The sequence below is a fragment of the Carcharodon carcharias genome, chromosome 6 (genome assembly GCF_017639515.1).
Source record: "Carcharodon carcharias isolate sCarCar2 chromosome 6, sCarCar2.pri, whole genome shotgun sequence".
Taxonomy (NCBI): domain Eukaryota; kingdom Metazoa; phylum Chordata; class Chondrichthyes; order Lamniformes; family Lamnidae; genus Carcharodon; species Carcharodon carcharias.
In genome coordinates this window covers 63,898,143-63,924,563 of record NC_054472.1, presented here as the reverse complement: position 1 = coordinate 63,924,563, position 26,421 = coordinate 63,898,143, and the positions used below count along the sequence as shown (strand labels likewise).

General features: G+C 43.4%; 1 protein-coding gene across 1 annotated transcript in view; it reads right to left on the bottom strand.

The window, feature by feature from the left end:
* csmd3b (CUB and Sushi multiple domains 3b) overlaps nt 1-26,421 on the bottom strand; it is a 2,092,226-nt gene that overhangs the window by 64,848 nt on the left and 2,000,957 nt on the right. The window contains exons 58-60 of the mRNA XM_041189252.1: nt 16,648-16,824; nt 15,771-15,950; nt 14,479-14,652 (exon numbers count right to left, since the gene is read on the bottom strand). Of these exons, the coding sequence (XP_041045186.1) occupies nt 14,479-14,652; nt 15,771-15,950; nt 16,648-16,824 (531 nt within the window). The remainder of the gene's footprint in view (nt 1-14,478; nt 14,653-15,770; nt 15,951-16,647; nt 16,825-26,421) is intronic.

The window sequence follows — 26,421 nt, the reverse complement described above, 5'->3', positions numbered from 1 at the left end:
ATCGTGTATTCCCGTGCCTTGTTTGTCCTGCCCATGTGTATCACCTCACACTTATCCAGATTAAATTCCATTAGCCACTGATCAGCCCATCTGACTAGCGCGTTTATATCCTCCTGTAATCTAAGGCTATCCTCCTCACTATTTACTAGCCCACCAATTTTCGTGTCATCCACAAACTTACTGATCAATCCTCCTACATTCAAGTCCAAATCGTTTATATATACCATAAGCAACAATGGACCCAAACATTGATCCCTGTGGAACCCCACTGGATGTAGACATCCAGTCACAAAAACACCCCTCAACCATCACTCTCTGCTTCCTGCCACTCAGCCAATTCTGAATCCAGTTTGTCAAGTTGCCTTGGGTTCCATGGGCTCTTTCCTTCATTATCAGTCTCCCATGCGGGACCTTGTCAAATTTCTTGCTGAAGTCCAAGTAGACTACGTCAAATGCATTGCCCTCATCTACACACCTGGTTACCTCTTCGAGAAATTCAATCAAATTGGTCCGACATGACATGCCCTTCACAAAACCATGCTGACTGTCTTTGATTAATCCCTGCCTCTCCAAGTGTAGATTAATTCTGCCCCTCAGAATTATTTCCAGTAGTTTCCCCATCACTGAGGTTTGACTGACTGGCCTGTAGTTCCCTGGTCTATCCCTTCTTACCTTCTTGAATACAATATCACATTGGCTGTCCTCCAGTCTTCTGGCACCTCTCCTGTGGCCAGAGAGGTATTGAAAATTATTGCCAGTGCCCCTGCTATCTCCTCCCCAGCATCACTCAACAGCCTGGGATTTCATCTGGGCCTGGAGATTTATCTACCTTTAAGCCTGACAGACCACTTAAAACTTCCTCTCTTTCTATGCTAATTTCTTTAGTTATATCACAGTCCTTCTGCTTGATTTCTTACCCATGTCATCCCTCTCACTTGTGAACACTGAAGCAAAGTATTCATTTAGAACCCTACCTACGTCTTCTGGCTCCACACACAAATTACCACAATGGTCCTTAATGGGCCCTACTCTTTCCCTAATTATCCTCTTACTCTTAATGTACTTGTAAAATAACTTTGGATTTTCCTTTATTTTACCTGCTAATGGTTTTTCATGCCCCATTTTTGCTCTCCTAATTTCCTTTTAAAGTTCCCCCCTACACATTCTGTACTCCTTTAGGCTTCCGCTGTTTTGAGCCCTTGGTACCTGCCATAAGCCTCCCTTTTTCTCTTTATCCAATCCTGTATACCCCTTGACATGCAGGGTTCCCTGGATTTGTTGGTCCCACCTTTGTCTTTACTGGAATATGTTGGCCCTGTACTCTCCCTATTTCCTTCATGAATGAGTCCCATTGCTCTGATACGGATTTACCTAAAAGTAGCTGCTCCCAGTCCACTCTGGCCAAATCATATCTGATCTTATTAAAATCGGCCTTCCCCCAATTTAGAACTCTGATTCCTGGCCCATCCCTGTCCTTTTCCATAACCACTTTGAATCTAACGGAGTTATGATCACTATCTGCAAAATGCTCCCTCACTGATACCTCTACCACTTGCCCGGCTTCATTCCCTAAAATTAAGTCCAGGACTCTCTTGTCAGACCTTCAACGTACTGGTTTAAAAAGCTATCCTGGATGCATTTTAAGAATTCCGCTCCCTCTAAACCTATCACACTATGACTAAGCCAGTTAATGTTGGGGAAGTTGAAATCCCCCACTGTTACTACCCTATTATTTTTACACTTCTCTGAAATTTGGCTACATATCTGGTCTTTTATTTCTCTCTGACTGTTTGGGGGCCTATAGTACACTCCCAGTGTTTTGTTTTTAAGTTCTACCCCTATGGCTTCATTCAAGAAGCCTTCTAAGATGTCATCCCTCGTTATTGTTGTAATTGATTCCTTGATCAATATTGCGATACCACCTCTTTAACCTCCTCCCCTATCTCACCTGAAGACCCTATATCCTAGAATATTGAGCTGCCAATCCTGCCCCTCTCTCAACCATGTCTCTGTGACAGCAATGACATCAAATTTCCATGTGTTAATTTGTACCCTCAACTCATCTGCCTTATCTGTCAGACTCCTTGCATTAAAATAAATACCATCCAACCTTGCCAAACTCCCGTGTGCCTTAACTGGCCTATAATTTCCATGCCTTCCAGACTCACTTGCTCTCTATTCTAATTTTGGCTGTGCATCTCCCCCTGCTGGACCTCCTCTCAGGATCCCATCCCCCCGTCAAGTTAGTTTAAACCCCACCAACAGCACTAGCAAACTTCCCCGCAAGGATGTTGGTCCCATTCCGGTTCAGCTGCAACCCGTTCGCCTTGTACAGGTCCCACTGCCCCCAGGAACGATCCTAATGTCCTAGAAATCTAAAGCCCTCTCCATTGCACCATGTCTCCAGCTACTCATTCATCTGGACTGACCTCCTATTTCTATACTCACTAGCGCATGGCACTGGAAATAATCCAGAGATTACTACCTTTGAGGTTCTGTTTTTTAACCTGTTTCCTTGCTCCCTAAATTCTGCTTGCAGGACCTCATCCCCCTTTCTACTTATGTCGCTGGTATCAATACGTGCCACAAACTTTGTGTTTGCCCTCCCCCTATTGAATGCCTCCATCATTCTGTGAAAAACAATCTGGTCATGGAATTGCAAAATTCCAAATGAATCAGGAGACCAGTTGAAAGACTGAACTTGTAAATTTCATGAGCTGTATAAATATTATAATTTCATGAGATAAATACATTTGTAAATACATTATGTACCGCAAAGTTAAAGGGGGAGAAATATAGTAATTATGATTTTGTTAAATGTTGGACTGTAGCTTTAAGCATAGTCCTGTGATGTAAGATCAAATGATCTGTGTAAACCAATGTGTTAGCAGCGCTGGCTACTTCCACAGTCAGTGTAGAGATGGAGATGGAGTTGAAAGCATACATGTAATTGCTGCTGGCTGTTTTGTAAATAAACCTAATGGGCAGAATGTTGCCCTAGGCATGCAGGCTCGACAGGGGCAGACAGGGCAGTCGGGAAGCCAACCATCGCCCGTGATCGGGTCCGGAAGGCAATTTCAAGCTGACTGACCAATTAAGGCCCTCCTAGTGTGAAACACCAGCGGCAGTGTTCAGCGCTGCCTGTGCGGACAGGGAGAGGAAGGTGAGCCGGGTGAGCGTGACCTTCGTGCATGTGCACGAGTGAGTGCTACTAAATCGCCCTGAGGCAGAGAGCTGCCTCTGGGAGATGAACTGATTTAAAAAAAAATTAAAGATTTTATAAGTGTTAGGAAACATGTCCCATCACGTGGCTCTGTCACATGAGTAGGGGCATGTTATTAGTGAAAAAATAAAGTTTTTATTTGATTTTTATTTGCTTTTTGAAACCTCATCCCGCCTGTGGATGAGGTTTCTGAAAAGATGCAATGGTCGCTTGGCCTTTTTGCCTGCCCGCCAACTGTTAAGGTTGTACGGGCAGTGAATAATTTCTTTTAATCAACTTTTTAATGGCCTTAATAGGCTTTTTAATTGTCGGCAAGTGCATTGCCAACTGCAGCGCCTGCCCACCGACCAAAATATCATACGTCATTTTAAGCTCAGTCAGGTGAGGCGCGCGCCTGCCCGCCGAGCTAGAACTTTTACCCAATTTTTCCACTGAGAAAGTTGTCTGCAGCTCAACTCTATTACAAATAGGTAACAAGGCCACACTACAACACCCACTATCAAAATCCTGGGGGTTACCATTGACCAGAAACTGAACTGGACTAGCCATATAAATACTGTGGCTACAAGAGCCGGTCAGAGGCTGGGAATCCTGCAGTGAGTAACTCACCACCTGACTCCCCAAGGCCTGTCCACTATCTAAAAAGGCACAAGTCAGGAGTGGGATGGAATACTCTCCACTGGCCTGGATGAGTGCAGCTCCAACAAGACCCGGGGGGGTGGTTTGGTTGTAGGGAAATACAAAGGCTATTTTGAACATGAAATAATTGTGAGTAATTGTGCTGGTGGTAACTTTTGAAGGTCAGGAGGGTTAATTTTTGAGCTTTCTGGGGTTATTCAATGGAGTCTGAGAGACTGTGGGTGTGAGAAAGAGAAACAGAGACAGTGTGTCTGGGTGGAATTTTTACTGCCCCGTTTCAGCGGGGATTGGGCTCTAAAATGTGACGAGCCATTTAAAAGTCCATTGACTTTCGGCGGGATTATAAAATCCCGTTCTGGTGTGTGTGTGTGAGAGAGAGACTCACATAGCTTACGCCTAGCAACTCCTATGAAGTACCCCCAGTAACTCCTAGCCCCAGCATGTGCCATAATTAATTTCTGTTAATACGCACATACACACTGATTTTCTGTGCCTGCTGGTGCGAGTGTATTTGGTGGCATGAGCGGACAATATAGCAAGAAGGTCAAAAAACAGTTTCATGACGTTGTGAAACCAGTTTCCAATCATTCGCTCCTCCAGCCAATAGTGGGTCACATTCCCTGCCATCGGATGTCGGGAACGTCATTGTAATGTAACAGCATATCATTTTAAGGCCAGCCCACCAGACTCTCTCTTCCCGCTGAATGGTCCGCCCGCGTTGGCAGGAAAACACGCCGAGGTGTTTCACAACAGTGTATATAAGGCATGCACTTGGTGGGCTGCACTTTACTCGGGAATTCAAGGTTTGTTTGCCTACCTTGCTTCAGTCAGCGCTCGCAGTCGTCAGTGCCAGGCTTCACAGACAGCACCACATCACTTCTAGGGGAGCTCACAGGTAGGTCTCTACTACCAGCTCAGCCATATGTGGGTGGCTTTTCAATGGCTGCAGGGTAATTGCTTGGGGAATGGGGAGATGTGGCCTCAGACAAGGGAAGAGGCTGCAGGATGAGAGCTGTACTGAGGAAGGAGGGTATCCAAGGGTGTGTGTGGGGGCAAATGTGATCTGTGCAAGTGGCCTCATGATGGTGAGGGTTGCGGAGGCAGTCTCCAGAGGAATTGAGGCCAGATGGACACGTGAGGGTATGTGTGTGAGAATGGATGGTGGTGTCCCTTGAGCTGTCAGTGAGTGAAATGCCAGCGAATGTCTGATGGGCTTGGGCATGTGAGTTTAGAGTGATGAAATGGTTGCCATACACTCACTGCATGGATGAGATCATTTGTCCTCTATCTGCATTAGATGACCAATCTCTTCTGTGCAGCATTAGTACTCACCACCACTGCCATCGCCTACCAAGTCGGAGTGGTAAAGTTGCTGCCCCTTCTGCAGCTTGCCATTGATGAGTGGAGCAGATGATTGCAAACTAGTTTCATGACAGCGTAAAACCTATTTTTGGCCAGCTCAATATATTGTCTGCTCATGCAATCAAACATGCCCACCACCAACAGGAGCAGAAAATTCTGCCAACCGTCTCTATTTCTCTCACACATACATGTGCACACAGTTCTAGATCTTCACCACAATGGAGAGGCTCTCCATTCTGGTGAAAATGCCCGAAAATGCTAAGTCCCACCCCTGAACACAGCACTTCCTATTTTCATGGAGGTTCATGATTGCTTTACTGAGGCAGCTGGCCATTTAAATCATCAGCTGCCTCCACTGTAGTGGGATTTTGGTAGGCTAGGAGTGTAAAACCTGAAGTGTACAGACTAGACCAGGTAAGAGCAGATCTGAACTTTGTGGATTACTTTGGATAGCCAGGGTAACCTTTGGAGAGGTAAGATCCCCATTTGGATTGGATCCCAGGACACCTTTGGGGAGGTCAGGTGCCATTTGGAATTCTTAAAAGTAGGCATAAATTTGCATAAAAGGTGCTTTAACTCATTACTGTCAAGCTCATTGAAACTGTCAACAGACCTGTTAAAATCGACTGTCAAAGGAACCTATCAAAAGGAGCTGTCAAAAATTTTAAGAAGCACTTATTAAAGTGAGCTGTCAAGTCATATAAAAGTCCTTCCCTTTAAAACTTTGTAAAAAATTCTGGAGTGAGAAAAAATGATTGCTTGCTATTTCACTCTGTCTGTTGACATAAGCCTGAGGAGTTCCATTGCTGAATTAGTGCTGCGTGACTGATTTTACAACCATCCTTTAGCACTGTAGGGTGCCTGCCATTTCACAGTTTGATTGGCAATTGCAAATGGTTAAATGAGAGATTTTTTCAATATAGTGAAGACTGCTATTTCATAGAACCCTATTTTATATCATTCCAGCATAGGTTCTGAGGTCTGCCCATGGTGAATACAAGGTGTGTTGGCACAGTAGGTGTAAGGGCAAAGGGTGGCGGGTGGGGGGCATAGGTAGGCATGAGTTGGACTAAGTTGGCATGGGGATATAAAGAGCCATGGGGATGGGTAGAAGGGCATAGGTTAGCATGGAGAATATGGGGGGTTGGGTAGGGGGCCTGGAGGGCCCCTATGGGAGGGAGAGTTGGGGTATGACATGCATTGGATGGGGTATGGGGAGTGTTTCTGTCGGGGGGGAGTGAGGCCTGGAGGGATGTTTCATGTTTTAATCTTTATTTTTAAATTTTGGACACAGTTCCAGAGTGCTGAGGCAGGCGTTCTGCCCAGACTGCCTCTCCATCCGGCACCCTCCTCAGTTCTTTCCAAGTCACCTCCCCTCCCACCCCAATATCTGATCCAGCCCGCCTTTCCCGGATGGAAAATCCAGTGGCTGGGTAGCCATTTTTAAAGGTCAGGTTGGTGGAGCTGGGAATTCTCCTGTCTCTGCAAACCCAACCCTGGAGCGAAAATCTGGGACAGTCTCTCTCCCCACCCCTGCAATACACACACACACACACACACACACACACACACACACACAGTCTCATGCTCCTACAAATTATCCCAGCCTTTGCTGATAAAACAACCCTATGACCTCCAATAATTACCACCAGCACTATTATGCCTGGTTATTTCACGTACAAAATTGCCTCGCCCTTCAGAAGGATTTTTCTTTTTGAGCTGATATAGTTTGGTAAACTCCACTCTGGGAAAGCACACACAGGAATGCGGGTTCAAACTGAGCTCGTCCGTGGAATCCCTGATTATCCAATCCGAGCTTTCTAACTGAGTGGCCAATCAGGGCAGCAAAAAGCTGCCCAATACCAAAGCTTTTTGGGAATGAAAAGTTTGCAGGTCGCATGCCCAATGGGCTCATGAAGGCCGAGCACAGAGGTGGTAGGCTGTGACTTGGAAGGAGGTCACAGCCACTCATTTAAAGGGATCCATGGCATGGGACGGTATCAACTGCGCCAGGGAACATTATTTTGGCGAATCTGAACATTCTGTTGGTGATTTTGATTTAATTTGAACTTTGAATTAGGTAAGTGAATAATTTTAAATATGAATGACTGTCTTTAAGCATGGAAAGCTTTCAGGACCTTTGCAATGGAAGAAATGGAATGGAGCTGACCCATTTCGTGAACATTAGGCTGTTAACTCTCTGTGTCTCTCCACAAGTGGCCAAAAGAAGGGAGCCAGGTAGGGGAGGGTAAAAAGTCAAGGATGGCCCTAAGGTTTGACAATAACTCACTGTGAGCCACCCTCCAGGCTGTAAGTGACAGGTGGAAGGTCCTAATGCCTGCTGATGGTAGGAAAAGATCTGCCAGCCTGACCAAAGCAGCCTGGGTGCAGGTTGCAATGGAGGTAAGCAGCCTTTAGGGTCATCCAGCAAATCTGAACTCAGTACTGCGAATGCCTGAATGACCTTCTGAGATCTGCAAGGGTGAGTGTATAGTCACTTTGAGATGTACGTACATGAAAGGTTGTGTGATGGCTCCATTAGGGGATTGTCTTGTGTGTTGCCCAAATTTGTGAGGTGGCATGATGCACATATGACAAGTACTCTGTATTCCAACGGGGGCTATGAAGTGGTTAGGGGGGGGGAAACAGTAAATACCACACCGACTAGTTGGCACAAAACATTGTGAAAATTGTGATGCAGAAAGGGATTGGATTGCCGATACATCTGAAGGAATGGCCGAACAAGAGAATCACCATCATTCGAATGTCACTCTTTAATTGTAGAAGAGGGCCCACAATGCCATGGAGAGAAGCAGAACCGAAGGCGTTGTGCGAAACCTAGCCATTCTAACTCCCATTAAAAAGGAGGTGCTGCCGTTGGCTGCTATGGACCTGGGCCATTGGTCAAGGTGAGCCCCGGGGTAGTGAGATTGCAAGGGAGCATTTCTTTATAATTTAAATAAACGTGTTAAGAGGGCTGGGGAGCGGGAAGGGTATATGTTGGTATGCTATTAGGAATGAGGCATTGATGGTTTGTGACTTTGATGACTTGTCATGCACAGATGAGGAATGTGTTGAAAGGTGTAAAATGCAAACAGTGAGTAACATCTCTCAATGGGTCCTTTGCTTGCAATGAGGAAGCTTGTCTCAGTGCACTCACCTCGAAGGTTGAAGATGGCCCTAAGTATCCTTACTTTTGTTTCCTACACAGTACAACATCAGCTGCTACTGCTGCTGCTGCTAGCCATGAGGGTCCCACATTGACCTCTGAAGAGGAAGAAGCTCAGAGGATGCAGCATCATATCCTTGCTCTGCAATCTAGCACTAGTGCAGATACTTGTAGCTTGGTGGACATGCGTATCCCGGAAGTAAGGGAAACACCAACAGGTGAAAGCACATCATTGTCACACATGCAGCTGCCGAAGACAGATGTGACGTAGGCCTCTGGCACTCGGAGGCATGCTGGATGTGACTAAGATGCTGAGTCAAAGTCTTACGATGAGCCTCTGGAGTCACCCGTAAGGTGGCAGATGCCGGATGTTCAGTACAAGTGCGTGGCGATGTGGCAGAGATTCCAGAGGGATTGTGCATTCTGACACAGGCTTTGGAGGAACGCTGTGATGACCCGCTTAACAGAACACGTGGCTTCTTCCACTGACAGGCTGGTGATTGCCATGGGGTCCAAACTCGACAGATTGCTAATGCAATAGTGGTAACCGTTCTGACCTGCACTCCATTGCTTTGTCTCTGAGTTCTGGGACCGAGAGGCAGGGCGACAGGGGAACGGGGAGCCTGGGGTCACATCCAGATACTGCTCCCTGTCACAAAATCACATCGTGCGGGAGTCGGGGGCATCTCCCACTGTGCTTCTGACTATGACTTAACTTGACTATGCATGTGAATGTATGGAGAGGGATTCAATTGCTGGTTTTATTTGAGTATGTAATTATGTGTATCCGAACTACTGACATTGTTTGAGTGTTTGAGAATTGTCCAAAATGTTTTTCATGTAATGGAATAAGAACAGAAAATGTTGGAAAAACTCAGCACGTCTGGCAACATCTGTACAGGGAGAAACTGAGTTAACGTTTTGAGTCCATATGACTCTTCTTCAGAGCTGAACTATTGGAATTGTCTCATGGCTATCAAGGCCCTCCTGGGAGAGGCTACAGCACATCAGCCTCCCCTACCTTTAATTCCACATCAGAGGAATGGTTTGTCTCCCATGACTCTTCCTCCAAAAAGGGATCCCCTCATAGCAGTTCCAGGTTGAGCAACACACTGCAGACTACGGCCATGATGGACATGCTTGATGGCACACACTGGTGAGATCCACCTGATCTGTGGTGATACCTAAATTTCCTCTGGAGCAGACCAATGGTCCAGATGGGATTCAGATGGGTGGCGACATGATGGACCTGGTGGTGCTGTGGCTCTTGAGGTTCTGTTCCAACACTTCTAGCAGGTGTCATCAGCCACTTCTTCAGAGGTTAACCTTTATCACTAAGCAGCCATTGTTCCAATGACTCTGGGCCCGGAAACACCTGGGAGTGACTGAGGATAGAAGGCTGCTTGCCAGGTACCTGCACACACCTGCATGATACCTTGCTGGTGTCGCAGCCTATCTGTACATTGAAGGCATGGTACATTTTCACCCCCCTGTGGGTGCCTTGATGGTGACATGGGTGTAACAATGACCCCATGCACCCTTAGGAAACCAGCCATGGCTGCAAAGGCACTGGCTCTTTTCAATTGATGCTGTTATCTATGGTGAAGGCAATGAATAGATGGATAAGGAATACACAATGCCCATAGGGACATTGTTTCTCAGCACAAATGTTTTAGAGATGAAAGATTACTGTATCAACAAGTTTGAAAGCACTGTAATGATGTATAGTCCTGATCATGTTCAGAGATTCATGCACAGCAAGGATTTCCAAATGAAATGACTGCAGTAGCCTCTCCTGCTCAGGGCAGGCATAGATTCACCTCCAGCCTTTCGATCCACCCTTTACGGAGACCCTGGAAAAAAAAAATCTTCCGACCTGGCGTTTTTCACATGTATTATTGCTTTGGGAACGTATTATTGCAGTCCATTGGACTGCTAACAAGCTTAATTGACCACTAATTACCAATTTCAAAATGGCGGGCAGGCTGCCGATTTTGCAGCCTGCCCACCCACTCACTGGATTGTTCCGCACTGGTGTGATGATGTCAGGTTTGCAACCCGACATCATGGACTTAAATTTCCCCCTATCTGGGGGGGTTGTGCTGGGACGGGCGCGAGTGCGAACCCGATCAGTGCCCCTGATTGGGTGCGCTCCGCTACTTTACGTGGGCAGGCCAATTAAGGCCCGCCCAGCGTGACGCACACCCAGAAGTGCTGTGTGCTCCCTGTGCGGGCAAGGGGGGATTCCCTGAGTCAGGGCCTGCGCTCTTTCGTGCATGCGCACAAAAGAGTGCAGAAATCTCCTTGAGGCATGGAGGTTTCTCAGGGAGATTAGTGTAAGTTGTGAAAAACATAATTAAGGTGAACAAACATGTAAAGGACATGTCCCCTCATGTAAAACTGTCACACGAGCTGGGACATGTCCATTAATTTTTTCAAAAAATTTTATTTAATTGATGAACTCTTCATGAAACTTCATCCCGCCCATGGATGAGGTTTCATGAAAAATATGAAGGCCGCCTGGGCTCTTTGCCTGCCCGCCGACCTTAAGGTTGGATGGGCAGCATTCTTAATAGCTTTAATTACTTTGTTAATGGCCTTAATAGGCCTTTGTCAGCCCGCCGAACTGACATTCTAAATGATGTGCGGTGACGGCCAATGCCCACCCGACGTCACCACGTGTCATTTTACGCGTCATCGAGTGGGCCCCGCCCCCGCTCGCCGACAGGAAACTTCTTCCCCATCATGCTGGATATTACATTTCCATGGGACCACAGCAGTCCTGCTTTCAGTATGTAAAATTCAATCCAGAGAATCACAGAAACTAACAGCAAAGAAGGAAGTTATTCAGTTCATCATGACCATGCTGGTTCTTTGAATAAACAGTCATAATTAGCCCCACATCCTTGTTTTTTGTCTGCAACTCTTAAGTTCCTTACCTACAAGCGCCTTTCCAAGTTCATATTAAAATTATTTATGGAAGCAGTTTCCACCGTTGGGTGGAGTATTCCAGATCCCAAAAACTCTGAGTAAAAAAATAAATTCTCCGCATGTACCTCCTAGACCTTTGTCCAATGATTTTGAATCTATGATCTCTAGCTATTGATCTACTCACCAGAGGGAATATTTTTTTTTCCCATTTACTCTATCAAAGTCTCCCATCATCTTAAAAACCTCTATACAGTCACCTCGTAATCTTCTCTGCCCCAAGGATAATAGTGCCAACTTGTCTAATCCCTCCTCATAATTGAAGTCCCTCATCCCTGGTAACATCCCGGTAAACTTCTTCTATGTCCTTTTTAATGCGGTTAATACCTTTTGACATCTTTGAAGTGTGGTGCCAAGTTGTCCACAATACTCCAGCTGAGGCATAAACAGTGATTTAGAAAGTTCCAACATGATATGATTGCATTTATACTCTATTCCTCTATTTATAAGCCCAAATAACCCACATGCTTTTTCAACCACCTTATCAATTTCAAGTGCCACATTTAATGATTTGTGTATATGGACACTAAGGTTCATGTACACTTTTCAAAAGCACACCGCTTACAGTATACTGCCTTTCCTCCCAAAGTGCATCACTTCACACCTCTCCACAATGAAATCCATAAGCTATGTTTCTGCTTATTTCATCATCTGGTGTATATTATTCTGAAGTCTATATCTATCCTTATCATGATTTACCACTTTGTCAAGTTTCATATTATTTCCAAACTCATTGATCCCCACTGCCAATTTTAACTTGTATATAAAAATTGAAAACAGCAATGGATCTGAAACTGGGTTTTGGGGATACCACTTCAAACTACCTTCCAGTCTGAAAAAAGATCTATCCACCTGTCATTGGGCTTCCTGTCACTGAGCCAATTTTGTATCCATACCATCACTTTCTTCTTAATACCATGATCTTGCATCTTCTTAACACGTTTCCTGTGTAACACTTTATTGAATGTCCATGTATAAAACATCTACTGCACTTTCCCGATCAACCTTCTCTGTTACTCAAACAAATGAGGCAGACATCGGGTGGAATTTAATGCTTGTGACAAGGGGTCTTGCCCGCTAGCTGGAGAATTGGTGGGAGCCCCACATCGCCTCCACTGAGGAAGGCACGCCGCAATTAAATTCCCATCAGGCACTTGGCTGACCAGAGGCTGACAACTCTCCATTGCCTGTCAGTGGCACTGGGAGTAGTGGCAGCTATCGGCAATGCACCCACCAGAGGCCCATGGTCGATGAGGGATCACAGGCCAAAGGTGAGTGAGGGATAGTTGGGGGTCACAGAAAGGGGTTCATGAGAGAGAGGGTGAGGTGGGGTGGGAATCCCTTGAGTACCTGTATGTGTTTGAATGAGTTCCCTCGCCCACAGCTCCCCTCAGAACAGAGTTTTGTTTTTTGGGCTCCCATGTGGTGGAATACCAGCTGCAGTAGGATGAAACCATCAAGGGACTCAATTAGAGTCTGGACTGGAAGAGGGTCCATGAGACTTCCTGACACGGACTTAATCAACTGGAGGCAGGAAGGCAGTGGGGTCCCCATCCCGCACTCCTCCGCTCAATAAAATGCCCCCTACCTCCAAACTCACTCCGAGGGAGGCATTAAATTCCATGTTATTTTTCTTATTGATTCGTTGGTTGTGAGTGTTGCTAACATTGTAGGAAGAGGTGTCGGCATTTGGCCTGTCAAGCCTGCTCCGCTATTCAATTGATCATGGCTGATCATCTACCTCAATGCCACTTTTCCGCACTCTCTCCATATCGCTTGGTGTCATTGGTCTTCAGAAATCTATCAATTTCTGTCTTGAACATACTCAATGACTGAGCTTCCACAACCCACTGGGGTAGGGAATTCCAAGGATTCACCATCCTCAGTGAAGAAATTCCTCTTCAGCTCAGTCTTAAATGGCCTGTCCCTTATCCTGAGATTATGTACTCTGGTTTTAGACTCACCAGCCAGGGAAAACATCTCATTTACATCCAGCCTGTCACACCCTGTAAGAATTCTGTAAGTTTCAATGAGGTCACCCCTCTCATTCTTTGAAACTCTAGGAAACACAGACGTAGTCTCCTCAATCTCTCCTCATTAATCCCTGCCATCACAGGGATTAATTTGGTGAACCCCTGTTGCATTCCTTCTATGGCAAGTATAGCCTTCCTTAGATAAGGGGACCAAAATACTCCGGGTGGGGTCTCACCATGGCTCTATATAACTGCAGCAAGACATCCTTTGTGTACTCAAATCCCCTGGATTTTCCCAACCCTCAATGGTATTTCCTACTCCTACCCGACTCCCCATGGGATTCTCTCTGGAATGACTCGATCTGCCCACCCCAAAAAGCCCAACCCAACCTCCCGCCTGCCACAGGAACAATCCGACATCCAGCTCCCCACCCACTGACACAACTGGATTTCCTACCACCCCCACCCACCCCCAAAACACAACTGGATCACCCACCCCACCCGACACAACCAGGCCCCACCTGACGACATGACGCAACCAACCTCCCGTCTACACTGCTTGCCCCCCCCCCCCCCACCCACCCCGCCTGACATAACCGGACCTCCCCCCCACCTCATGACACAACCAACTTCCCACCCATCCTGCCCTGCCATGCCCCACCCCCCCCAACACAACCGGACCTCCCATCCACCCTGCCCTGCCCCCCTCGACACAACTCCATCTCCTTGCTCCCCAACCGCTCCCAATGTCTGATCCCTCCAATGTCCGACCCACCGCCCAATGTCTATGACTATGCATTAAAAAAGGTTGATGCCACAAGTCCCATAAGGCAGGCTGCTGTCTCTGAGAGTTTATGTCATCACTAGAAAAGCAGCAATGGGCAAATGCTTTGCTTTTTCAATACAATTGATATATATTGCAAGCAGGTATAAATAAAAGAACCAAATTACTTTACCCAACTACGGGGAAAAATGCTTGGTACTTCAAAGTGAATACAATTTTGCATTGCCTTTATTTTCCTTTGACATTTTAATATCCATGAACATTGGTATAAAATATATGCACCAGCAGATTATTATGCACCACATTCGTCTTCCTCACTGATAATCTATTATCTACTTACGCAAACACTGAGGCACTTCTCCCATCCATGTTCCATTTCCCACGCAGCTGAGAATTGCGGGAAAGGACAACTCATATCCCGGAGAACAGCTATAGCTGATGCTTGATCCCCAGTCAAAGTTTGTTCCTTCCATTTTCCCATTTGAAATTTGTGGTGGTGCTAAACATACCACGGCTGTAATAAAAGTGAAATACATTAGGCATGTTTAGCTCTATACAAGTGCCTCAATGTTTAAAAACTAACTTGGCTTATCTTGCTAATGGAATGGAATATCATCATGTAAATATTTTACTTCGAAATGCATCTTATGAGCAGTCAGTTATGTCAACATAAAAACATGTCACGGATACCTAATATTGGATAAAATTGCAAAATACTTGTTATGGTTATCTGGTGTCTCAAGTATTTTGCTTTCCATGATGATAATGTCTATCTAAAAGATATTACTGTTGAGATCGATTCATTATCAGTACACAAAACTTCAATATAATGCATTTCTAACTATTGTGGAAATTTACTTATGTACTTTCATCAGGCTGGATTTTCAATCCGGGGTTGGGAACTGGAAACGAGGATGAGTTCAGGGTCCTGACCCTGCATGGTGAGCTTCAGGCACAACCGACACAATCTTCAATACTTCAACCAATGAAAGGCCAGGGAGTGGGATCACCATCCAATCCGGGATGGCAGGTAGGCTCCCAATGCTGAAGGGTCAATGGGAGGCCTTCCAACTCTCAGAGATCAGCAGTGCCAATGGCTGAGGTGGTAGCTAGCTATCTGAGCATGGACACTGCGAGGGACAAGGGCAGGTACAGCTACAGCTACAGCTGCTTGTCCATGATCTCCTCCAGGGGACAGTCAGTGATTGCAGCAATAGCTATTGGAACGGAGGGAGGTGGGTGGGGTGTCCCTCACTTGATCGCTGATCCTCTGTGCTATTTCTCTGGCCCTAAGTCTATCACATTGGTCTGGATGTGGCCTCTTAATAGGCCCCATGATTGCCAATGATTGGCTCCAACCCTGAGTCACCCTCACTGAAACTGATTCGGGATGGTGGCAAACCAGTGTAGAAGCTGGCAGCGCCAAATTGTGTGCCCTCCCACTTCCGATCCCAACCATTTTAAAACCCAACCCATTTAAAAATCCTGACTTTGGTTTCATCATTAGAGGTCATTACATTTGACAATGGCATTGTGTGATCAAGTTGTTTTTAAAAGTAACCAGGGCATTTTCATCTGGAACTCAATATTAATTAAGTCAAATAATTGCTGCCTCTGGCATAATATCCTTACCTCTACATAATGGCGTTGAGCCACTCCATGTGCCATTGCTGTTGCAGGAACGGACCCTGGAAGCCTCAGAGCCCATTGTATACCCTGGCTGGCACATATGCGTGACATTTTTCCCTACTGCAAAATCATCCCCTAGTCTTATCCCATTTGCCGATATCCCAGGATCTCCACAGGTGATTACTATAAAAGACCACATGTGACATCATGGTGTGAAAGGGAATTGAAACACTGAAACAACTACAAATCTATCAGTTTAGCATTCCATTTGTCATCACTGAAGAAAATTGTGCACTTAATGAGATAATGTGGTCACAAAGAGAGCAAAATTAAATTGAGGGAATTTCATTGAGATTTGTGAATGCTTGATACAAACCTTTTATAATAAAAAAATGCACAGAGCAATTGACTTTCGTTAGGTTTCTGAAAAGCTTAACTAGTGTCATATAGAAGATGGATTTAGCTTTTTTTAGACATTTATTGTTTAAAAAGAAGCGTCTGCAATGACTGTGCTTTCAGATAGCTCCAAGGTGACTCGTTGACACACTGTTGATCAATAAAGTCATGGGTGTAACACAGATTTATCTGATCTCTGAACTTTCCAATTGGTCTAACATATTTTACTGATATTGTTGAAAGAGGCCCAACCAAGCAGGGCACAAAGGATTCAACATTCTCATAATCTTTTATTTAACTTGAAGAAACTGTCATATACTTAAATGCTATTATTGGGGTCAGTGGCATGTTAAAATTAAGTTACCACTTAAAGCATGTATTGATTTCTTAACTTTTGAGCTGCTTCAGGCCTAAAGCAACTTCATAAAGTAGTAAACTATTTTCTATTACACAAAAATGCTAATGTTAACGGTTACTGACTTACTTGTACAATTGGGTACATTGCCTGACCATGTCCCATTTACTGTACACTGTCTTGTAGCTGAACCAGAGAGTAAGTATCCTTCCAGACACGAATATGTTACTGAGTTGGAATATGATGTTCCATCAATGCGAAACACTTTACCATTAGCCGGTGTCCCAGGGTTGCCACAATTAACAGCTATAAACATTGGTTGAAAGCATACAGGAAAGTTAGAATTTGAAGATTCGTTCTTTCATTGTGTCAATTGTTTAACCTTAATTTTATTAATAATAAATTAATCTTGGTCTATAGTTAATAAGTTGAATCCAATTCTAGTGTCAGTCTTGACCTGTACTCTGCCAAAGTTCCTTCATTAAATGCTGAAAATCTCCCAATGGCATAATTAGGTTAAACAATCAGTCATTAGCAAAGGTGAAACAAGGTTTATTTGTGATTATCAAGCTGCTGAATAGTCTCAACTGAGTAACTGAATAATAATACCCAAAAAATCTAGGATGTTGATCTTCAAATTTATTCTACATTCAGGGTGCTGCATAAATATTAATATTGTTTTTTCATTTGCAATATCTACCTTTTACATTACATTTGGAGATGATCGCTTTTAATCAAACATTATAATATCTTAAAGCCCTAATAAGCCATAGACTTAGAGGTTTCCAGTACCTTGTGGCACAGAAGGTGGAAAAAGCATATGCTTATGTCTGTTTCCATGGCTAGTTTTTCCTGGAACAGGTCACTAGCCTGTCACCATAGGCTATAGCTTGAGGGTCGCCACTCCACATCAAACATGGCTGACCAGGAGATTCACCTGCTCTTACCGCCTGTCATAGGCATATTGATTTACAGGTTGATAACTAACCTGTTTGGCAAGGTTGTAAATGCACATTCCATGGCCATCAAGTCCTGGAGTGGGACTCAAAGTCGGAACTGCTGGCTAAGAGGCAGAGATGTTACCCACTGCACCACAAGACTGCCTTCAAAAGGACATAGAAACAATAGCTTCTATGATAGGAACACCACCACCTGGAAGTTCCCCTCCAGGAATTCCCTTTCTAATAGCACTGTGGGTGTACCTACATCAGATGGACCGCAGCGGTTCAAGAAGGCAGCTCACCACCACCTTCTCAAGGGCAAGTAGGGATGGGCAATAAAAATACTGGCCCAGCCAGCGAAGCCCACACCCCATGAATTTCTAAAAAAAAGTCTATCTTTCAAACTGTGATAGACCATATCAAGTCAAATTCCAAAGGAGACTTTCAATATGCTCATCGAATATATTGTCCTCGCATGACTGTTGAAGTCTTGAGCACTTCATCTTGAAGTGGCCTCACTAAAATAAATAGATTTAGTGAAGAATTCAAGAATATTTACTGTAAATTTGGGCTATCAAATATTTTACAAATAATTACTGAATACCATCTTAATCTCCTTTGCAAGGAGCACTTTCGAATACATCTCTGACTTGTAATTTGCAAATTATATCTTTCTCAGTCACGATCATAAGCATTCCACAGCTAACTGCTGGCTGTCTGCTAAGTCATAATCAACTATTTAAACTAACACAGACAGCAGCATCCTGAAGCACATTAGATAATTTGTTTTGCTAAAATAGATGAATACATATATAGATGGCATTTAAAATTACTTATTACATTTTTAAATTTTACAATGCATGTGTATTTCTCCATTATTTAATGTCTGTAGTGTGCCTATTATAGTTATTTTAAACATTATTCCAAGAGATTCAAATTAATCTGTTTCATTCTTCAATCATTCATTACCATAACTACTGAAAGCTAACTGGATGAGCAGTATCCTCAACCATTCAACTCTACTGAGAATAAATTGAAGCTGTTTATACTTATATTGTATACTTATAACACCTATTGTGTTATATTGGATGGAACTATGGATAGTATGGCTGAGGAATTATGGCACAAGATATTTATAAAAGGAAAAATAGAGCGAGTGAAGAAGTGACATTTGATAGATGAAAGAAGACACTGCATCAAAAGTAGGAAATTATGTACGTGCTTCGGCTGATGCAGCTGAAACATTGTAGGTTGAGGTCAAGAATAGTAAAGGAAAGCAGATATGTATTCCTGTTGTTAATAAATTTCCTGCCAGCAGGAGAGTTATTGAGAAAAAATTCTCTGCATATCAAGGAGGTCTGTAAAGAAAAAGTCAGGAAAACAACCTTGAACAATTTCAATTTTATAGCTATTAACAGGGACAACAGAGAAAAAAACTTAACAGGTAAATTTTTAGTGGTGGCACAGGTAGCCCCCCCGCCTCACTCACTTAATCAAAAAAACCAAGGCAATGAGTGGCTATATGAGCTCTAGCCTTTAGTAGTGAAAGATAAGGTAGCTAGAACAAATGAACAGGCAATTTGGACTTGAATACATTTTGCCAGTCACAGAGAGGTTGTACCTGGAACCAGAGAAGTATGCATTGAGGAAAGGAAAGAAGGGAAATTGAAAAGGACAAAAGGGTTCTGTGGTGATAGTTCACAGAGTGAATGACAGGGAAAAATTATTTTGGCCTCAAGAATGCCATGCATTAGGAATGCTTCTAAACTCAAAAATAGAGGATACTCTGGTACACTTGCCTTATCTGAACACAAAACAGCTTAAAAATAAATGAGTATTAGAAACATTGGCCAGGATTTTCCCGTCGGGGAGCGGGGGTGAGGCCCGCTCACCGATGCTTAAAATGACGTGCAGCGAAGTCAGGTGGAACTCCCTATGTCACCATGCCCCATTTAAATTTCCAGGTAGGCAGGGGCTCAGCAAAATCAGCTGTGTGCCTATCGACCTGTCAATGGCCAATTGAGGCCATTGACAGAGTCATTAAAGAAATTAATGGGGTGGTCCAACCTTAAGGTTGATGGGCAGGCCAGGAGCCCTGGCGGGCATTAGAAAAAGCATGAAACCTCATCCATGGGTGGGGTGAGGTTTCATGTAGGTTCTAAAAAATCTAATTAAAGTGTTTTTAAAAGTTTTGGACATGTCCCAACTCATGTGACAGTATAACATGAGGGGGCATGTCAGGGAATTTTTTTTTCCTATTTTTAATATTTTTTAATATACAGCCAACTCCCTGAGGCAGCGCTTTGCCTCAGGGAGATGAGTGTGCTCTTTTGTGTGCATGCGCAAAAGAGCGCACTCTTGGGTTTAGGGATACCCCCCCTCGCCCGCACAAGGAGCGCATAGCACTTCCGTGCAGACATAACACTGGGCGGGCCTTAACTGGCCCACCCATGTAAAATGACAGCGTGTCCCTGATCAGAGGCGTGCCTCCGCGCGCCCAGTCTTCAACCTAAAATTCTGCCCATTAGATATAAGGTGTCAGAACTGAAGGCTATTGTGATAGTAGGGAACTAAGATCAGTGGGCGGACATTTATTCAGCATTCATGATTTAAAATGTTCAGAAAAGACAGAAGAAGAGATGGGATGGGCATATCTGTCAGGGACACCTAGAAGATAAATTAAATTGATCCTCTTGGAAGAGGACAACTTTTAAAATGGACCAATCTGGTGAGACATCTCAAATAAGAAAAAATTCAAAGCTTACAGTAAGGATATACTACAGATCTTCAGATCAATAATAAAAAGGACTAATTGCTTTTCGAAGACATAAGGATATGTGCAAACAGAAAAAACTAGCCTAGTGGGAGGCTTCAACCAATAAAAAATAAACTGAGAAAACTTGAATGTTAGCGTTAGGGTTTGGTAAACACAGTTCTTCCTGACCAAATGTATCAAGGGAGTCAGATGAAGCAATTTTCATCTTGACCTGGTGCTCGGTCAATAACCCAAGTAATACACAAGAAAAGGAAGTCATGGCACCCTCCAATGGAACAGTGACAAAAGAAGGATCAAGTTCAGCATGATCTCGGAGTCAGTTATACCTAGGATCAGGAGATAAGCGAAGAGAAGTGATGGGGCCAAGTTAACTTCCATGCCTAAATTTTCAACATGTGCTTCTAGTAGGTGAAGCATACAGTGTGGAGCAAGAATTTGTTAAATATACCATTGGGAGCTGGGATGAAATGTGAAACATGGAAAGATAAAAATGCATTGAAAAACTCTACAAATATATCAAAGGAAGTGGAATAATTTGGACAAAAAAATGTCAGGTAGGGTAAACAATAAGTTAGAAGGTGCCAGAAATGCAGAGGGCTGGTCTTCTAGCATCTATAAAGAGAAAAGAGAGTTTATGAAGTTTTAGTTTTGTAGCCTTCATTGATGCAGCCTGACCTGTTGTGTATTTCTAGCATTTTCTGTTTTAATTTCAAATTTCCAGCATTAGCTTTTCCTTTTCATTGAACAACAAATTAAAGGGTTCTCAGGCAAAGAATGAAAGGCTAATTAACATTTGCTATGTCAATCATGGAACATGGATTTTAATTTGAACAATCTAATAATATCATAAAACCTTTAACAATTCAGTTCACAGAATTTTAAATCAGGATGCACTACACATGCTGTCAGCAAGGTTTTCCTTACACACTCAGGTAACCAAAGACGGATGACTACTCAACTTGTACTGGGTAACAGTGAAAGAACCATAAGAAAGTTTTTCTCTCATTGCTAGTTTGAAGCAAGAATGCTAAAGATTATTCAGGGTTTTGCTGCAAACAGCAAACAATGAAAGGCTGCCCTCTTTGCAAAGCCGAACAGAGTTTTCAAACTATATCCTGATTAGGTGATAGCTTGAAATTGATCTGATTTGTCAATTTTCGTTTCCACAATAAGGCTCACCCAGAGGTCCTAGCAACTTTTCCTCATTTAGATGAGGGTTGCTCCACAGTGAATAATGGCCTGATCTTCAGTGACAATTCACTGGCAGCTTTCAGCAGTTCCACTGAACTAAGGTATAAGGTCCAACATTAGGGGCAACTCAGGCCCCACCATTTAGACAGGGATTGTGCTGTGCACCCCCTCCCACCCCCACCAAATCACACATCCAAATCTTTCAGTCTTCATCTACTGGCCAGCAGAGATGCTTGCCATCTAAACTCATAGAACAAATTATTTAATCTTCTGATATGTGTGCATTGCTCATTACAGATAAGTGTATAGGGGGTGGGGAGGTGGTATTGTCACTGAACTAGTAATCCAGAGACCAAAGTAATGCTCTGGGGCCTGGAGTTCAAATCCCACCATGGCAGATGGTGGAATTTGAATTCAATATAATTTTTTTTTAAAAATTGGAATTAAAAGTCTAATAATGACCATGAAACCATTGCCAATTGTTGTAAAAAAAAAAAACCTATCTGGTTCACTAAAGTCCTTGAGGGAAAGAAATCTGCTGTCCTTACCTGGTTTGGCTTGTGACACCAGACCCACAGCAATGTGGTTGACTCTTAAATGCCCTCTAAACAAGGGCAATAAATACTGGCCGAGCCAGTAACACCCACATCCCAAGAATGAATATGAGAAAAAAAACACCATCCTTCAAAACAATACTTAGTCCTTGTGAATGAGTGCAGCAACAATGCTATTAAATGGAAGAATATTTTAAGTAAAAGGGACAAATGCAAAACAATGGTTTTATCAATTTTATGGTATGGAAAGCTATAGTTTGGTACCTTAACATATTTCCAGAACTGTGAGATATGAGAATTGACATTGCAATTCCAGTATAAATCCATTCCAGATGCATTTCACATCTTGTTAGCATATGAGGCAGTGTGGTTAAGATCAGTTCACCTGATGTTTCAAATGTATAATACAAGCAAACAAGAATGGTGGCCAGGAGAAAATCAGCTGGTCTATCATTCCTACCCTGTACTCATGATGTTGGAGCATTATATCCAGACATCTCTCACACACCTCTGCAGTCAAGAAATCTCTGGGGAGAAGCAAAAATCCAGAATAAAATCCCAGGACCAACTAGGAATAAAAGGAAACTCTGCAAAATTCTTCTTTGACTTTTCGGGGTGATCAAAACCTGTCCAGATCACATGAACAATAATGTAAGAGCTTAATAGAATTAAGTTCTATACACTATTAGTGCCTTGCTCCCAAGCAACACACTTGGGGAAGCAACGTTTTGGTTTCATAATGTTCTGAGGTCAACCCATTCAGTTGCAATTGTGCATTATATAACAGAGGGCAAAATATTGCGCTCATCAGGTGGGCTTGCACTCGTTGGGTGGGTGAGTGCCCAACCTAAACAAGCGTAAAATGACGCGCGATGATGTCGGGCAAGCATCCTGAAGTCATCGCTCACTCGTGCGATATTTCGTTCAGTGGACACGCGCAGAAGTCGACTGCGTGCCTGCTGGTAATTAAAAGGCCTATTAAGGCCCTTAATCAACTAATTGTTTGGAATTTTTTGTTGCCTGTCCAACTGTTTGGTTGGCAGAAGGGCAAAAAGGCCAAGCATTTTTGGGAAAACCTCATCCACGGGGGGGATGAGGTTTCGTCCAGTGACTAAAAAAATAAAAACCTTTTGCACTCATATTTTACATGTCCCTTCCTATGTGACAGAGTCACACGAAGGGACATGTTTTCATTATTTTAAAATTCATTATTTATATTGATAAAAATCTTCAGCTCCCTGAGGCAGCATTTACTGCACACACCCGCCCGAATGCGCGAACAACAGCGCTCGCACTCCTGCCACCCCCACCCCGGCAGCACTGAATGCTGCAGCGCACGTTTCACACTGGCTGGCCGTTAATTGGTAAAATCCATGTCGGGGCCTGATCGCAGGCAGCGGACGACTTCGCAACTGCTACCGGGCCCTCCAGCTGCGCCCACCTGACAAGAAAATTATGCCCAGAAGACCACTATAGGAAAAGAGGCATTTCCAAAACTGTGGAAGTTAGTGTTGCACTAGTTACAATTATTTGCATATTTTGTGAGAGTTTGATGGTTGGTAAATAGCTTCAAAAGTATAGAACATTTGTTTCTCACATCAGAAAACTCCGCCTGATTGCAGGATGCATTCCCCTCCCCTCCCCCACAAACCTCCAATATTGCTCTGTATAGTAATGTTGAGCATTAAAAGCTTATTTAATTCCAAAAGGCTTTTGGTGCAGTGATTAGTGTTTAGTTTTACTGAATTACATCTCAAGGATGACAGCATCTCCATGAATTAAATTTTAATTAACAAATGCCACCTATAATTCTTTTTAGTGTGGGAATTTCATGTGTCATTTATTCAGTTCCTAGAGGTTTCTAATACCTTATGCATGCATGCTAGAAGGCAATTTATTTCATTGCATTTGAACATAAACTATTTTGACCCAGTTTCATCTTATGCAGTTTCTTTGAATTGTTTGTTTGGCCATATCAGGTGATGTGACAGAAATCCCCATGTTGTTGTTTAACTTAAGGTATTCACTAAGAGATCAGAAGGACCAGATCTCTTGGTGAATACCTCAATGATGATGTGGCACTGTTATGTTCCTTCTCTGTCGGGTTGCTTTGCTCAGCGGATATGGTTGCACGCTTATCTACTGATGAATGAGTTGGTAAACAAGATACTGCAGATGCAGTGACCAATGTAAGATGAAGCACATGCTGTTTATTAACACAACTAACAGAGCACCAACATATATGTGCTTCTCAAACCAGACCCTATTCTAAACTACTGATTAACATTGTAGCCTGTGCTGCACAGCAATTAGTTAATACAGTTACGTGGTCAATTTACTTACATTTTCTTAAAGGTGTATTGAACCTCAGATGACCACATTCCTTCCCCTTTATTCTTAAGTACAATTTACAATCTTTACAATATGTCAGCTATTTACATTAAGAAACTCTTTACAAATTCAGTCTCTCTGGAGGCTTCTTCAAATGTATCGAATGTCGTAGTTCTACGACTTCGGATGGTTTATCCGAGGCCTCCCTATCAGGAGTCATCTATCCACTAGGCTCTCCAGTAGGAACTTGTAGATTTGTTTCTTTGATCCTCTCAGGCTCAATGGATCCTACAGGTACTTCCAAACCAAGTAGAGTTCCTTCCACATGTGATGTAGACTCCAATGGGAATTCCATCACCATCTTGTTAGTAATTCAACTTTTTCTTCCTATGTGTCTTCTTCTATGGGTTTTCTTCTTGGCAGCGCTAACTTTAATCTCAGCCTTCTTTTCAATTTTCCTATTGGCCAGACTAGGCTCAGGTATAAGCTCAATTTGAGTGAACTCAGTGGTTGAGTCTTGCAGCATTTCTTCATCTGTCAGCTCCTTTGAAATTCAGGGGTCTGTTTTTAAAGCTTCTTGGCTTTCACCTAGCTGATTCTTCAGCTCCTCCATTTCTTTTTTATATTTGTTAGTTGTTTCCTGGAGAATTAAGCATTGTTATGTTTTCTCAGTTAATTTATTCTCCATCTCGGTCAGAGATATGCTGAATTCTTTCTGTTCTTCCTCAAACCTTTTTAGTGGTACAAATTTGGATCTGAGGGAATTTGCAATATGCGAAAGTTCTTCAGCAGGTTTTCTTTTTCTTTTTGGAGGTTACTGACTTCAACTCAAACTCTGTCCTGAAGCGTCACTTCTATGAATTCTTGTTGAGTCTTTACCTACTCCTTTTACCTGAGTAAATGCCTGACTCTGTTTCTTCTGGTTTCTTTATTATGTGGATTTCGTGATGTCTACCTTTTTTGCTTACTCACATAATGCGCCCATTACGATGGCAGTAGAAACACTCAATTCTTTTAAATTGTCATTCACTTTCAGGCTGTCTGGTTCCATTCCCGCCGTTATTATTGTGGGTTTTCTCCGTTAAACCCTTGCTTTTTGCTGGTCTGTAAATGGCAGCTGTTTCCCACCTTTCCGCAGAGCCCAGCACTTCTGCGCCATTTCTAACTGGTGCTTTCCTCCTGACGCGATGGACGGCGCCATTTTGTGCTCCCTTGATTGCTTCTGAATCCCTGACTGTGCTTTCCAATGTGAGCGCCAACTAACTCCAGCACCTTGCTGAAGTCTAAATTTGTTTCTGACAACAACCTTTTTTGAATGGTGTCTTCATTAACCCCACATACTAATCAGTCTCTTCACATGTCTTTAATCGACGGCCTGGACTCACAGTGCTCTGTCAGTTGTTTTAAGGCTGCTACATAGCAAGCGACTCTCTCCAGGGGTGCAACACTTTGAATTAAATTTAAAACGCTGTGTTGTTACTGAGAGTTTTGGCTGTAAGTGTTTTTTTACAAGATTTACCAACTCATCAAAGCTCTTGGAATCTAGGGCTTTGGGTGCCATTAGGCTATGAATTAGGCTCTATGTTTTACTGCCACATGTCGATAAGAGGACTGCTTGCCTCTTCTGCTCCCCCGATGTGTCGTTGGCTAAAAAGAAAAACGCGAGGCATTCAAAATAATGTGACCAGCCATTGGTGGTCTGATCAAAGGGATGTTAGGATGTTTAAAACCAGCCAGATAAGCAATGTGTTTATTTTTTCCCAAAGATTACTGACAATATTGGCAACATGAAAGATTTTTATACTATGGGAAAGGTAAAGTTCCAAAGACATATGGAACAATGGAATTTACATATTAAAGAGAGAGAAACATTAATCAAGGAGAAGGAAAGGCTACATTGGGGAGCCATGTAAGACCTGCCAGGTGTGTGACACAGCCTTCGGGAAGCCCCCAACATGTGCATCAATCTGGTGCGTCCAGTAACAAAAGTTGGAGACAAGCTTTTGGAATTTCACTGTCAAGTGGGTACTGTAGTAAGTTGCTGGCTTGTTTTTTTTTTTATTTAAAATCTCTTTTGGACTGTTGCCTTAAAGGGGGTGTGTAATTGGGA